This window comes from Filicampus tigris, chromosome 14, assembly GCF_054856515.1.
Source record: "Filicampus tigris isolate MCC_2025a chromosome 14, RoL_Ftig_1.0, whole genome shotgun sequence".
Taxonomy (NCBI): Eukaryota; Metazoa; Chordata; class Actinopteri; order Syngnathiformes; family Syngnathidae; genus Filicampus; species Filicampus tigris.
Window position 1 is genome coordinate 14,411,366 of NC_141230.1, and position 15,140 is coordinate 14,426,505.

General features: G+C 40.0%; 1 protein-coding gene across 3 annotated transcripts in view; it reads right to left on the reverse strand.

Annotated features, from left to right (window-relative positions):
- Nucleotides 1–2,431: 2,431 nt before the first annotated feature.
- Nucleotides 2,432–15,140, reverse strand: part of epb41l5 (erythrocyte membrane protein band 4.1 like 5) — a 31,149-nt gene continuing 18,440 nt past the window's right edge. Inside the window, exons 17-26 of one of the 3 annotated variants that reach the window (XM_086051866.1) lie at nucleotides 10,542–10,693; nucleotides 10,083–10,174; nucleotides 9,837–9,971; nucleotides 9,581–9,648; nucleotides 8,211–8,282; nucleotides 7,598–7,679; nucleotides 7,340–7,423; nucleotides 6,011–6,073; nucleotides 5,715–5,854; nucleotides 2,432–3,965 (exon numbers count right to left, since the gene is read on the reverse strand). In XM_086051866.1, the coding sequence (XP_085907992.1) occupies nucleotides 3,896–3,965; nucleotides 5,715–5,854; nucleotides 6,011–6,073; nucleotides 7,340–7,423; nucleotides 7,598–7,679; nucleotides 8,211–8,282; nucleotides 9,581–9,648; nucleotides 9,837–9,971; nucleotides 10,083–10,174; nucleotides 10,542–10,693 (958 nt within the window). In that variant the 3' untranslated portion in view covers nucleotides 2,432–3,895. Of the gene's footprint in view, nucleotides 3,966–5,714; nucleotides 5,855–6,010; nucleotides 6,074–7,339; nucleotides 7,424–7,597; nucleotides 7,680–8,210; nucleotides 8,334–9,580; nucleotides 9,649–9,836; nucleotides 9,972–10,082; nucleotides 10,175–10,541; nucleotides 10,694–15,140 lie in introns of all 3 variants that reach the window. The other 2 variants (XM_086051865.1, XM_086051867.1) reach the window with 2 other exon arrangements.

Consider the following 15,140-nt stretch of genomic DNA (forward strand, 5'->3'; position numbering starts at 1 on the left):
TTCATATGGGTAGAAATAGACACTCATACCAACATATTTATAGACCATTGTATGCCTCTCAGCTCACGCGCTATACAGTAGATGGCAAAGTTGAATTCCATCTAACTCATTCACTCCCATTAACATATTTATTTGTCTTTTCACAGTCTAGACATTCAATCCCAGAAATGTATTTATATATTTTTCAATTTTTTTCAAACGTTAGGGTAAAAGAGGTTATGAAAATGTCTGGCAGCGAATGAGCTAAATATCAATGACTTAACTACTAGTGCTTCAGTTCATAAATTTAGTTGCGTCATATTTTGGGAAAAACAGTTCGAGTAGAGACACTCGGTGCTGTTGATTTTAGTCTGCGTGAAGCAAAATTGAACAGTGCCAGAGTGAAGGGAATGAAAGCCTGACTATGATCGGGACATTAAAATATCCACGGAAGCTCTCTGAGCATGCTTAAGCAATCACGACCTGGCACAAGGTCCATGTACGGCAATCCATTATTCATTTAAGGGTGTGTGCGTGTGTGTGTGTGTGTGTGTGTGTGTGTGTGTCACCCATCTGCTGAGGGGAGCAGTCCTGTCTGACTTATTGAGCCACAGTGGGCTGTGGCTCTGCTTAATAATGGCCCCAACTTGCATGGCGCAATCAGTCAAGTTGCAATCACTTCCCTCCGAATGGAAGGCAACATGACAGCAGTTCACAAATCACAGTCTCTCTTCTCAATTTCGTCAGCCAGCAAAGTGAAGCACTATCCAAGCAACACGTCTGTCATGGGTACTAGAATCTCTCACAAATCCAACTTTTGTGAGTGGGCACTTAGCAAGATGTTGCGGAGGCACTAATCCTGAAGGCTGGATATGCTGGGCAGCCGTTCATAAACATGAGCAGAGCTGAAGACTTTGCTAGATGTCACACTTGATATGATCGTGGTGACGTCACTCGGTTGTTCACCATGCAGCAACACTACAACCTACAGGTGCTGCTTGGTGTCAGACAGTTCAGTCAATATGAACCACAGAATAACACTGGTTTGAAATTTGCACATGATCAGATATGTAGCCGGTCATGACACCTAAACAAGTGGACGAAGGGCGGATTGATTTGAAAGCTGCTAAACGCCAGAAAGAAACAAAAAAAAACTACGAAAAAAAAACAGGACTTTGCTGCCATCTGGTGGCACATGGGTTAATATATAGCATAATGTGTATGTTTATTGAAATCTATATCTGCTAAAAATAAATGGCCTGTGTTAACCAGTATATTGATGTTTGCTCATTTGTACCATATGATGCCCCAGGGGATGGGTTAGGGGTGTTTAAGGGGACATTTTGGAAGTTTCAGGAATAACGGTGAAGTTATTTGCAATGGCCTGTAGTTGGAGGCTGTTGTGGGACTCCATTCAGTGCTTTTTGTGTAAAATGTGTAACTTGTATTTTTGACTTTTTTGCTGTAAGTGGTGGCTTGAGGTACGAGTGACGAGCTGTTGTTTTCTTTGCTTTGACTTGCAATCAAGAATTTCAGATACAAGCGTTGTACGGTGGCAGTAAACCTAACTCACTTGACAAGAAGCAGCAGTTTGGAAGATTCGCCAAAGACGAAGCTCATATAATACCACACCAAGTTCATATTTACTGTCAAACCAAACATACACAAACAAGGATTACGTAGATTTAAAACAAGCCAATAACTTGGCTTAAGATAAATTTGCTTTCTCACTGCTAAAAATTAATGCAAAACATAGGTGAGTAAACAAATATTGGAGTTGCAGTGTTATGACCCTTTAGGCAATTAATAGTTTAATGCAAACAGGTAATATTACACTACTCACAGACATATATTCTTTATCCTTTGCAAAGAATGACGAATATTCCTGTGGTTTATTGAGGAGCTGTATTATATTGCCCCCAAGTGGCCACGGTGCGCACATCAGAAGGAGCAGCAACATGGTCCTTTAAACTGAAGCAAAAAAACATATAAATGCTTTTAAATCCAGGTTAAAAACTACGCTTTTTTCCTCCCCAAGTGTATGAGAAATGCCATCCAAAGTGTTTTAAAGTACATTTTTCAAAAATGTTGATCTTGTACTGTTATGTTCTTTTAATAATTTTAGTAAGCTACTTTTATTTCTTTACTTTGATTTTAAATAGTTTTAAGTTAACTCTTTTGTTTGTAAATGCTTTTACATGATGCACTTTTAATTATATAAAGCACATTGAGTCACCTTGTGTATGAAATACACGGTATGAATAAATCTGCATCTTTAATGATGTCATGACCATGTTTATTTATGTTTAAGTGCAATATCATAGTGCTATTTCTCCTATTAAATAAATGATTCTACTATTCCGAGTAAAAGAAAAAAAAAAGTGATTCCTGCCCTAGTGCAAGGCTTTGCTGAATCATGAACAAGTTGGTAAAAAAAGCATCACAACAAGCATTGTTATCCATTTTCTTTCCTATATTTTTAATGACTTTAACACTGTTATTGTCCTTTGTGAGCACGCTAACAATACTGCCACAGTCGGATGACAAAAGTATCATCCTGCATCTACAGCCAGCTGAATACATCACAACTGTGACCTAATCACACACTTTGACATGTAATAGGTGAACACTGAATGGTCGCATAAATAACTGCACTGATTGGGACAACAGTCAGCTTCCCTTACAAACGACACCATCACAATGAAGGGAGCGGTAGTAAAAAAACAAAAACAAAAAAAACACTATTTAAGAATCAATGTGACATTAATATAGTCCAAAAATATAGAATTAGATCTTCAATTCACAAGTACAATATTACACTTAAGATATTTGTGGAGTAAAACAATCAGCAATGGGAGGTGGGTTTCATGCACATTCTCAAAACAGATAGTTTGAACTTCCACAAGAGGGCAACATAGTAGCTAAGCAACATGAACAAGCCAGAGCCATAGTCGAGAATTAAGTAGGATTTCACACAAAATATGTACTGGAATTAGCAACAAAGCAAGATAAACTGAGCTGTCTTTTGAATATTATTATTCTTGGCGAAAAGTAGAACAGTATCAAATTGTGACACTAATATAGCGCTATTTTTTCCGACTAAATTCTCATGTATATCTGCAATTTGCTGTGTGAAACTCAAGCATTCCCCCCAGTGAGCACCGTCGACATTTTACTGCTCAACCCGACTGACAAATTACATTCCTCGATTAAAAATAAAATAAAATGAAAAATTCAACAACAAAAAAGTGGTAATCCAAGGGGGAAATCATAGACAAGATCACATTCAGTCAAAACAATAAAACCTCACATTATCGGGTTGTTTGGGTTAATCATACAGGGTGAAACGAGCATATTAAGAAAAATAAAAATTATTAAAAAAAATGATGTAAGCGTGATCTTCATCCATGGTAGTGTCAAATGCTCCAAGTAGCGCAAAAGTAATCCAGTGACTCTCAGGAGACGAAGAAATAAAAATGTTCTATGCGGTGGCGGAAAATGGCGTAAAAAAAAAAAAAGGCTGATCAAGGAAAGAATAGAATCATATTTCCACATATTAAGAGTCCAGTTGTTATTATCTCTTCAAATAACACGTTGATTGTCTTTCTTCCATTTACAGCACAGTGTACTCCAACAGTCAGTGCAGCTTACGTCCGGTGGAATGCATTTCATGAAAATAAAAATGACGCACAAAAAAAAAGTCCGATCATTTAACGCTCGATAGGGTCAAAATCGATGGAACCAGTTGCTATTATGATGGACTACAGTATTTTTTTTTAAACTCAAACTAAGCCTGATGTGCGGTGGTGATGATGACGCTTTATCACCCAGTCCGGTCCAGTTCGATAGTTGGTTAGTGCGAGTGTTGTTTCTTGAAACTGCATGCTGTGTTGCTGGCCCAGCTCATTTGTAGCTATTAGAGCTCAGTGGTCAGGAGACCTCTGGGTGTGGCTCCATCCTCCGAGGCTGCCTGCTGACCCGTAATGCTACAGGGGGAACAAAATGAATATGTATTACGGTACCTTTTCCTTCTTAAAGTGGAAGTCAACCCAAACATTTTTTTTTCAAGAATATGTCCTATGCAAGGCCACTAGTTGAAACAAGGCATTCTGATAAATATTGCATTTGTGGAATAAGAGTTAATCCACTAGTTTTTAGCCATCTCTGGGGGCGGCCATTTTGACACTTCGACTGAAAATGACATCACAACTACTCAGGGCTCAGGTAACGACCAATCATAGCTCACCTGCTTTCTGAAGCTGAGCCGTGATTGGTCGTTACCTGAGCCCTGAGTAGTTGTGATGTCATTTTTAGTCGACAGAAATGACAAAATGGCCACCCCTGAGATGGCTAAAAACGGGTGGATTTTGCTGCTTAACTCATACTCCACAAACGCACTACTAATCAGAATGCCATATTTCAACTAGTGGGCCTGCTGGGAACATATTCTTGAAAAAAATATGTTTGGTTGAATTCCACTTTAAGGATACGCATTCATGTCCTTTATCCCTCACAAATAAAATAGTTAAATTACTTCATGAATTGGTGAAAATCGCAAATACTAACAAGCTATCGCTTGGTCTTTTTTTTTTTTTTTGCAAGGTATTGTGGGCAAGGAGAGCCACAGTTGCAAAAGCACTTTCAGGGAAAAAAACTGTCAAACACACAAATAGAAAATGAGAACACTTACAAGGAGCTTCTGTAGGCCACAAGTCACACACCAACTAACCTGCTCCAGCTTCTGATGTCACTCACTAGGCTCATATACAACACACTAATACTGCAGTAATTACACTCCACAATACCAGTTCATTCATTTTGTATTGTTTTGATAATGTTTTTTATATATTAGAGTGCAATTTTTCTTGATTAAAAACACATACCAAAATTGGTGGTGTTTATTGGTGGACTGTAATGGTATGATGGCATTTCAAAAAGGATTTGACATTCAAGTTACAAGTGGGACTGAATGACAGAAAAGTAATCTAAATTTTTCTTTTTGCCCCCTGAGTATTGCAATTGTCATTAAATATTCAATATTCCCACAAATTCTTTTTTTTAACAAATAAGCAGTAAATGTATCTGTATTACAATGAGCAATATCAGATTTTTTCCATAAATGTTAGGATTATTCTAAAATAAACGTAAAAAGCGTAAACCTAAATATATGCATATCTATAGAAATAAAGCCTACCAGCTGACTAGAATGAAACAGAAGGGTATTGGATGTTATGGAACATCAAAAAAGTGAATAGAAAACTAAAATTGAAAAAAGGAAAAAAAAATAAAGCTGAGTTAAAATAATATTATATCATATCATATCATATATATTGAATTTGGGATTTCCTCATGGAAAAAAAACCTGAGTCTTCAAAACTTTTTTTTTTTGCTAGAGTGGTTTGAAATGGTTGCGAAATTGGGAAATTGAGGTGAATTCATAAATTTCCCCCATTTATTGGAACACATTTTGTGTGTGGAGAATTTGGAATCATGGGAATATTGGGAATTTGTGAAATGTGAAAAAAAAAAAAAACATCCCTGATTGAGTGTTTGGGGTTGAAATGCTTTGACATGGTCGAGAAATGTAAATGAGAGGTCATCTTGTGTGAATGCTCTGCGCAACACGTTCCATCAAGCTCCAACTCCATCAACAGGGGGCAGCAAAGGATCAAAAGTGCTTTGAAAGAAATAGCTCAGCGAATATGGTATCTCCACCTGCAAAGACCTGACTTTACCTCACTGAGTTGCTGTGAAATGTGTGAGCGGAGTGTGGGAGGGCTGAGGTGCAAGCGGCTCCCCAATCCGCGGGGGGAAGAGCGGTGACCTTAGCGGGGGGCTCTAGGTCGAGCAGGCCGTTAGTAAAGATACCAGGAGGCTGCATTAGAAGGGGATGGAGAGGGTGGAGTGGGGGGGGGGAAGGCGGTCAGCATCTAATTCCAACAAGTTAAAGCGCTCTAGAAGACATTTTGGACAGACAAGAAGCACATCCAAATGGCATACAGGTGAAAAGAGAAATATCGCGTTAACTCACAGCGGCGGTAGGAATGATCCAACGAGGGGTGATAGGAGCTTTCGGTGGCTGCACAGGTGGCAACTGCAAAACAACAACAAACTTTCGGTTCTTTCTTTTCTCTGTTCAGGAGCAACTATCAAATATTAGAAGGATCCGACGAGACGTGGCTACATGTGCATTGAGGTCTGGACAGTTCAAGCTTGAGGAGGAAGAAGGAGTCTGGCTACATAGCAGGCATGTTTTCAGACAACTGACTTCCCTCCAGGGGCTTGCACATCACCCCCTTCAGAGTTTAAACAACAAGCCTCGGGGTGAAGATAGATTCAGGAGAAAAGGCTTCATCGTTCCCAGCTGCAAATCTACTGCTTCATAAAAAAGACGTTTGGGGGGGTTTTCCTGCTATAACATCTGATAACCAGGCCACTAGGCCAGTATTTCACATTCAGTGCTTTAATGTGTTTTTATGCCTCAAGGGTAGCACAGTGAGCGAGTGGTTAGCGCATCGGCCTCACAGTTCTGAGATTCTGGGTTGGAATCTCATTTCCCATCTTCCTTGCATGTGCTCCCCATACTTGTTGGTTTTCTCCAGGTACCCCCTTCCACGTTCCAAAAACATGGTGGACGGAAGGTCACCATAAATTTGTCCACAACTAATTGAAATACATCAGCTATTACAATTCCTTGATATGGTACATAAATAGTGAATGCTACTGTATGTTTCAAAATCACACATAATTTAATCCAGCTATTAATTTAGAACTTCCAAGTAACCTCTAATCTCAGCATTTCATTCAGCAACTCTTTTGTGGGAGGATCAAAAAGAATTTCAACACAGGATATTATTTTCCTCCTTTTATCCTTTTACTCTTCCAATAATTCACAGAAGTGAAGCCTCGGAGAAGGTCTCCCCTGGACTGCAGTTGGAGATCCCTCGAGGTGGCGCGTTAAGGCCAGTCCTATGAAACTATGATCCAACGATAGCATCAGAGGCCTGGATATGAGTTCAAAAGAACATCACACGAAGAAGGAGTCGTTTGATGATAAGGTTCAGATGTCCTTTTAGTTAAGGGGGAGCCCGGTGGTTAACACTCGTCTGGGTTTAAATGTGCTTCGCCCTTCCTGTGTGGAGTTTGCATCTTCTCTGTACTTGCATGGGAACTGTGGCCTTCTCCCACACTCCGAATGACATATTTTGAAATAGGTACACACATACAATACCTATAAGTGCTGTAATAATTTTAGTGCTAAAACATAGTAAAATAAAAAAATGGTATGTTTGTACCCTACTTTCAATCAACCTCAGACTCTGAATTAAAAGAAGAAAAAAAAAAAAAAAAAAAAACTTACAGCAGGGATTGGGTCAGTGAAGTCAATCAAATTATCAGGCAGTGGTGGGGTCGTGTTTAGAACGTCAACTTCCTCTGCTTTAACCTGTAATGTGACATGAACACCTTGTAAGCAGCATAGAAACAGACAAAAGCCACACTAGGTTAATGACATTAAACACACACACACACACACCTATGACTTGTCCAAATGAATGAATTCTACATAAAGTTGTTCTCTCATGGTATATGGGACAGTCTCGAAAAGCGTATGAATTACCTTGAGTGTGGTGCCTTCAACAACTGCATCTGAGGGCAACTTGGGTGGAGGAGGGTTTGACTCTTCAGCTAACCTCTCAGCACTGATGAACAGGAGAAAAGAAAAGTGCAATGAGAAAACATCCTTGGGGTAAAATGTGTTTTTGACCTGATATTTTCACTAACCACCGTGTAGACTCTTCTTTAAAGTTCACACGCATAAAGCAACACACACACACACGCGCACACACACACCCACACACAACGCAAAGTATTTTTCCACTAGACTGTAATTTTTTACCAGACAAACATTAGGAAGACCGTCTGAGCATTTTCTGCATCAGCGGGCCTGCAGACATACAAGCCTTGTGAAATGCCCACTCAAGCGATAACACGTCTGTCTGTAGTGTCGCCCAACTGTAAAGTCTATGGAACAAGGATGCCCGCAGTATCCAGGCGGAACTCTGGTCATGTGACTTAACACACCCAACCAGATGGACACAGATGTCTGAGAGTGCCCTGCTGACCAGTTATGGACTTTTCTTTTTTTTAATTTTTTTTTTTTTAACCCAAAACACTTTTAACAGAGTCATCTTAGGCGGCGAATCAACCTTTTGTCAAAGATGCACACTGACCTGGTGCCTGCTGATGAGACCAGAGAAGAGGACTTTAGCAGCTCCCACGAGTCTTGGATGTCAGGGCGACTGCTAACGGACAGAGATGAATTACTGCCCAAACGGCCAGTGCGTGATTTCAACCTGGCAACAGACGGGGACACTTTGGAGACCTCTGCTCTTAGGTTCTGGCATACTGTATTTGACTGCTCGGTGAAGTTGTCGATGACGGGAGAGGGTGTATTTATGTTTGGGGATGTGTCCATTTGCCACATGCACACAGTGTAGAGGTAAATTCAGGCCTAAAAAAAACCCAGGAATGCGGGTATTAAAGCCCGACCCAGCCTGAGCCCAACCAATTAACTTGATTTGCAGGCCCGAGTCCGAAGCGAACCCGAAATTTCATATTTTATTTGTGAGGACTCGGGAGGAGAAGGGGTGATTTATGATAACAAATTAAAGCCTGTCTTTTGTAACGGAATCTAAGTTAAACAAGACTGTATAAACATTTACATCTTTTATATTTCTGTGTCTGCGGAGGTAACATTGACCGACAATTTTTCATCATTGACAGATTTTTTTAAGAGTTGACGGGAAAAGTTTAAGGCCGTCCGTCATTTTGACGGGTTGAAAATTGGGCCATAAACCACAGCAGCAGTACGTTCTTAAGAATCTAGAGCGGCACTTTAAGAGAGAGAGAGAGAGAGGCAGGGAGACAAAGAAGAACAATGAACAACATATATTTATTAAAAAAAAAAAAAGGTAAGCGAGAGAGAAGCCCGGCCCGACCCGAACGTAATGATTGACATTTTAGGCCCGACCCGGCCCGGCCTGAAATTCGGGTCGGGCTCTGACTGACTTGGGTTTAAGATTTTACCTCTAACACAGTGTAGATTACGAGCTGCCACAAGTAAAAACGCTTTTAAAGTCCTTATGAACACTGACTGTCGGGGTGTCCCTAAAAAAACAGGGTGTGTCATTTTCTGTAACTTATGTAATTAAGACGAATGAATTTTCCTAACTTATGGGGATAAAATGCATGACGTGCCATTTACAACTCAAAGAAATGGAAACGTTGCACAATAACCTGTTTTGACTCTCATGCTCTTCAGATCTGAGCCTTGTTGAAACGGAGAAACAACTGGTGTTGCTTTATATGCAAATGATCCTCATACATATTCAAATCGTAAAACGAGAATACTGCGATTAGCTGAAATGCATTGTCCATTGGTATGGATATGGAGGATTAAGAAGCAGGAAGCAAGAGAGCCTATTTCAAGGGAATCAAGCATTCTCCCAATGAAGTAAGCGCGCTAATGAGAAAATAAACTGCCGGAAAACGGCTCGCTGAGAAACACGCAGAAGTACAGTTCAATCAAGGCCTTTCATACCTGGAGGAGGTTTCCTGCAGATTACAGTTTTTATCTCCCATCATTGTGACATGTTCCTCCAAACCAACCTATGGAACAGAGAGAAAACAAGTAGAAAAAAAAAAAGATGAAATAATCTACAGTATATGTACCCTGCGACTGGCTGACGACCTGTTCAGGGTATACTTGTCCCCAATTCATCTGGGGTAGGCTCAAGAGGACACGAAAAGGGTGATAGGGCTAGATTTCTGTCCCAACGACAGTATTTCTTCTTCACCTTGAGCGATGCGGCCTCAGCTTGCGCTTTCAGGATGTTACTCTTCAGGTCGTCTGGGGCTCGCAGTGGTGTGACAACAGGACTACTTCCCGCACTGTTCAGACAGCATTTCTCTCTGAGCTTCACAATGTCCTCCTTTTGATGTAGGGTGGATTTAATATAAACATGCAGACAAAGCGAGCGAGATTTCATTTTCCGCTTTCCGTGCTTAAGACGACAGAACCACTTCCAAGAATCAGCACCCACCTGATTATTCATGACCATATTGATGTTGGCATTATTCTTGGTCAGACGCGGACTGCTCTCCAATTCCAGCTGCTTGAGACGCGCTGCCGTTTCTTCACGGGCGAGGAATCAACATCAAATTGTACAGTCAAATGTGGTTCACTCAAATGAAATAACACTGTGAAAAGTATGAACCAGAAATAATGCGCATCTACATTGTTGACATATGAAGTAGCGACATTATCTCACACATCCCCACGCCCAACCGTGTATGCTTCAACACATTATGGTACGGAAACTCAAATCTAGTGTCAGCAATGTTAACATTTTACCAGCACAAAATTTCCAGTTTAGGTGGTCTAATACAGTAAACCCAATACAATTCATTGAAGTTTTCATGCTTTGTATGCAATTCAAACAGGTTAACATTTGATTACGGTACAATTTTTGGTGCATGTGTTAGTTTTTGCATAGACTGACCATTGAGGCTGAGTAGTTCTTCACCAGAGGCACAAGGAGGGGAGTAGGCCATACTTGGGCCAACCTCCTCAACAGCCTTCGCAGTGGGAGCGGCAGGAGTCCTGAGGACATCATCAATGCACGTCTCGATAAGGTCACCAGCCAGGGGCAAACTACAGCCAAAGCAGGTGGGAGAGGGGGAAAAAAAAAAAGGTCAACAGGGAGAAATAGAATAAAATGTAAAGCCGTTTGAAAACACAAGAGGTGTAATGAAATGTGACGTGACTTGAAAGGAAAGTCAACCCAAAAAATATCTTTACAAAAATATGTTCTATGAGCCTCCACTAGTCAAAACATTCTGGCATTCTGATTAAGGGTTAAACAGCAAAATCTACCCGCTTTAACCATCTCAGGGGACGGCCATTTTGTCACTTGCTGTCAACTGAAAATGACATCACAGTTGCTCGGGGCTCAGGTAATGATAATCATGGCTCAGCTTCAGAAAACAGAGTGAACTGTGATCGCAACTGGGATGTCATTTTCAGTTGACAGCAAGTGACAAAATAGCCGGCCCCTGATACGGACAAAAATGTGTGGATTGCACTGCTCAACTCATATTCCACAAACACAATATTCTTAAGAATGCAGTGTTTTGACTGGTGGAGGCGCATATTGTAAAAAACAAAACAAAGACTTCTTCTTTAATACAGCCAAAAGCAAAAAGGGATTCAGAATTTGTACAACTTACCAGGGATATCCACCATTTTTTTTTTTAATCTGCAAACGAGTGTATGGTGTATTATAACATTTTAAAACCCAAAATAAAAACTAAGCATAAAGAATCAAATGAACAGTGATATGTGTTCACGAGGTGTTAAAGTGTAACAGTTTTTATTCTCTCTAAATCATATGCACGCTATTCAGAAAGACAGAACTGTGACCAGAGGTGTTTAAGTATTCATTTTAACTAGGCAACAATAAGAGTACTATCATTTCTTCACAAATCAGTTTTAGTATTAGTGTATTTCAAGAGGAACTCAACATTCCCCCAAAAAAATACAAATAAAATAAAACTTACATAAACTGGAGAGTACAATCACTTCAATCACATTTGCAATTTCTGTAAATAAATTATGCTTGTTACATTTTCTTCTGGGAGTCTAATAGGATGGCGACTACCGGTGTACCATTTGTCATAAGGTAGGTATTATTTAAATACAGAAATCAGGTGTTAAAAAAAAACATATGAATGTGCATCTTAATTACATAACTACTGTAATTGTACGACGGTTTGGGTCACGAAAAAAAAGTGCAGGTAATTTTTTTGTTTGCTTCACATTTTGTTAACCAGTTGATAACTGGAACTAACTGGAATAAAGTGGAACTCAATAAACAAACTCTATTGACTTCAGATTTCACCAGGAAAATATTAAAAGGGTAACTGGATAGCCGTACGTCATTTTTGGTGAAGAACATCATATTTTGATTAACAAAATCCAACATCCTGTATATTGATGTACCGCAGCATTTACATTGATAAAAAAACGCAAACATTTAAAATAATAAACACAGGGAATGACAGTCTTTTCAGAGAGTGAAATTATGGGGATCTCAAAACAATAGACTTCTGTATGTGACCTCGTGGTTATTAAATTCCTGAACCTGACACTGATACCAGATCAATTGAGAGATTACAGCCAAATGAGACAAGAAAAACCTGACCACATATTTCTTTTTGTCAGCTGGGTCAAGGAGAAGACAGAAGATTATGAGAGAGGATAAGACTAGAAACGCTCAAACTGTTTGACTCACAGTGATCAGTCTATCCACCTCATATAATCAGTCAGAGCCACTGTGATCATTATTACTCGTGCAAAGCATGGCGATATGTGTAAGCGAGTGAAAATGCTTCGAGGAAGGCACAAATCGTACACAGAAAAAGAAAAATCTCATTTCAAATCACAAAGGTGATCGGAAAAGTCATATCTGTCAGTCACATGCCATTTGAGGAATAAATGCAAACAAGTAAACGTTGTTTGCATCAAGAAAGGCCTAGAGAAAAGGGTGCCAATGAGAGAAAAACAGATTCAGGGAATTAGAAACCTGTATTGTTGTTCACCCAGGTGCCAAGCTAGTTTATAAAATATCATCACAGTACGCTCAAAAGACACAACTTACACTATGAGCTCATAACACTTACGGACAATTTACGGTAGTCGTTCATTTTGAAGGGGGGGGGCGAGAGGAAGCCAGAGTACATGGCAAATACCCATGCAAGCATTCTGAGGATATGCAAACTCCACACAGGAAGGCTAGAGCCAAGATTCAAATCCTGAAATTCTGAACTGTCAAACAGGCCACCATGGTGTCCGGGCCAAAGCCATGACAAACAACACTTCATAAAGCTCTCGATAATTTCATTTGGGAAAACAACACAAGGTGAGTGTTCAAGGTCCCATGCCGTCAAAATCCAATTTCTTCACAACATGGGTCAAACATAATGCTTTGACACGGTTTAAGTTTGACATCAATGTGTTTTGTCAATTATATGCAATAGCTGGTGAAAAAAAGGCAAAAGGAATGGAAAACGAACACACCAGAGTTTGACAGAGCTTTTAGGCAACTCCGACGACAAGTACTGCACAAAAGAGCAGGCCTGGAGGACGGTGAGCAAAATTGTTGATGTGTCTGGTACAAGTACTTGTTTCAAGATCTTGGTTGTATTTTACTGTGAACCAACCCAGTAATAGCATTAGCCATAAATTATACACACAGCCACGTGTCATCTCCCTCGCTCACACATTTAAGAAAAATAACCGATGATAGACAGCGTACCACCAACCAGAGCAAAACTGTTTTCCACATCCAAATGAAGGAGAGCGGGGAGCCAATAAGAGCAAAGCTTAACTACATATCAAATATTAATGAGAAATCGTGCTCTCTCATCTGACTGGTGTTTTGGACCAACTAGAATACCGGTAATAAACGGACAGCAAAGAATATGAAAAACATGGCATGAGAACTTTAACATAGGGCATATATGTGTGTATACGTATGCGTGTAAACTCTAGTGTACTTTTGAAATTTTGGGGAAAGCTTGAAGAAAAACATAATGTAATGAATGAGTATTTTCAGAACGGGACTTCAAAATGAACACAAAAATATGAAGTCAGTCAGGAGTAATAAGGCAGCCGGTGCTGAGGCAAAAACAGTCAAATGAGGTATAAAATATGATGGCCACTTAAGGGGGCTTAACACCCAAAAAGAAAGAAAAAAAACAACAACATTGAAAGCTATGTGAAATATATCCATTTTTAACTTAAAGGCATATATGCAATCGCGGCCATGCGGCACAGTCTCTGCCAGTTATTTATGAGGGAATCACTGCTGAGGCGTGAGCGCGCCGTCCAATTCATGCCAAGGTGAGATGGCTGTCTGTTGCTCGGTTCTGCCCAGCTCCTTGTTAGGAGCTTTGATGAGATATGAGCGAGTAGGATGCAGGGGAGAGGACACCTGGGAAGATTGAGGTGGGAGGTGGGTGACAAGGACAAATGGGAGAGGGCACACAGGAAGGGAATAATGAGAGGCGAAGTAATGGCGTGTAGACGGATTTAACAAGAGAGAGGAAGCAATGAAAATGGGATAAAGGAGAAGGAGATCATATGTCACGTGTGTCAGCGTTCCAAATAACTCATCCAAAGAGAGCAGCAGCCGGTTAATAGGAAGCAGCAGATTCCTTGAATGGAACATATTCTCGGAAGCGTCACTGCATATAGATTGATATGCACACTGTAGTCATCCATTGACTATATGGCAGTGCGAGTTTCTAGTCATTTAATTGATGGCAAAGAAAAGACTCCCATGAAGCACCAAGAGTCACCTGCAGTTAATGGGATGCCATTACATGCTAATCAAAAGAATAAAAGCAGCAAATCAAAAGGGACAATTCCACCTTTAGAGAGACATTTTTCAAAGGTAAAAATCATTAAAAGCCCCCACGCAACGCAGCTATTGATTGGTTATAATGAGAGCCGTAGCGACGAAAAAAATGAGAAGCTCAGTACAGTAGACCATCATCATACCTACCTGACTTCCCAACAGGTCTTTCCTCAGTACATGTTAAAACTGGAACACAGAGGGGAACATGCATTTGCTTGCATTCGGAAATATTGGAACAGCTTGACACATCACACAAAAATACAGTTGACACCTTACACCGCAGATCCAAGTGCTCAATTCAGTTTCGGGGATTTTTTTTCTTTTTCCACACACATTTCAAGTAGGGGTGTACATCTCTCCAATAAGAGACGATTCGATACGTAGCTCCATACATGGGGTCTGATACGATTCAATGACGGTTTGATTAGAAAGTTTAATGATACAATTCGATTCGACATGGTACGGCTCAGTTTTAGAGGGCATGATGCAATGAGTTTCTTGTTGTCATTTTATATACGGTACATATGAATGACCTTGTATGTAGTGTAAATGTGGCATTTCCTTCAAAGAGAACATTTCTCCAAAAGAAGACGATTCGATACAAAATCTCAATATATTTTAAATAAATAGGTTTAAATCAAAACCAATTTTTCGATTCAAAATGTTTTTGTTACACCCCTA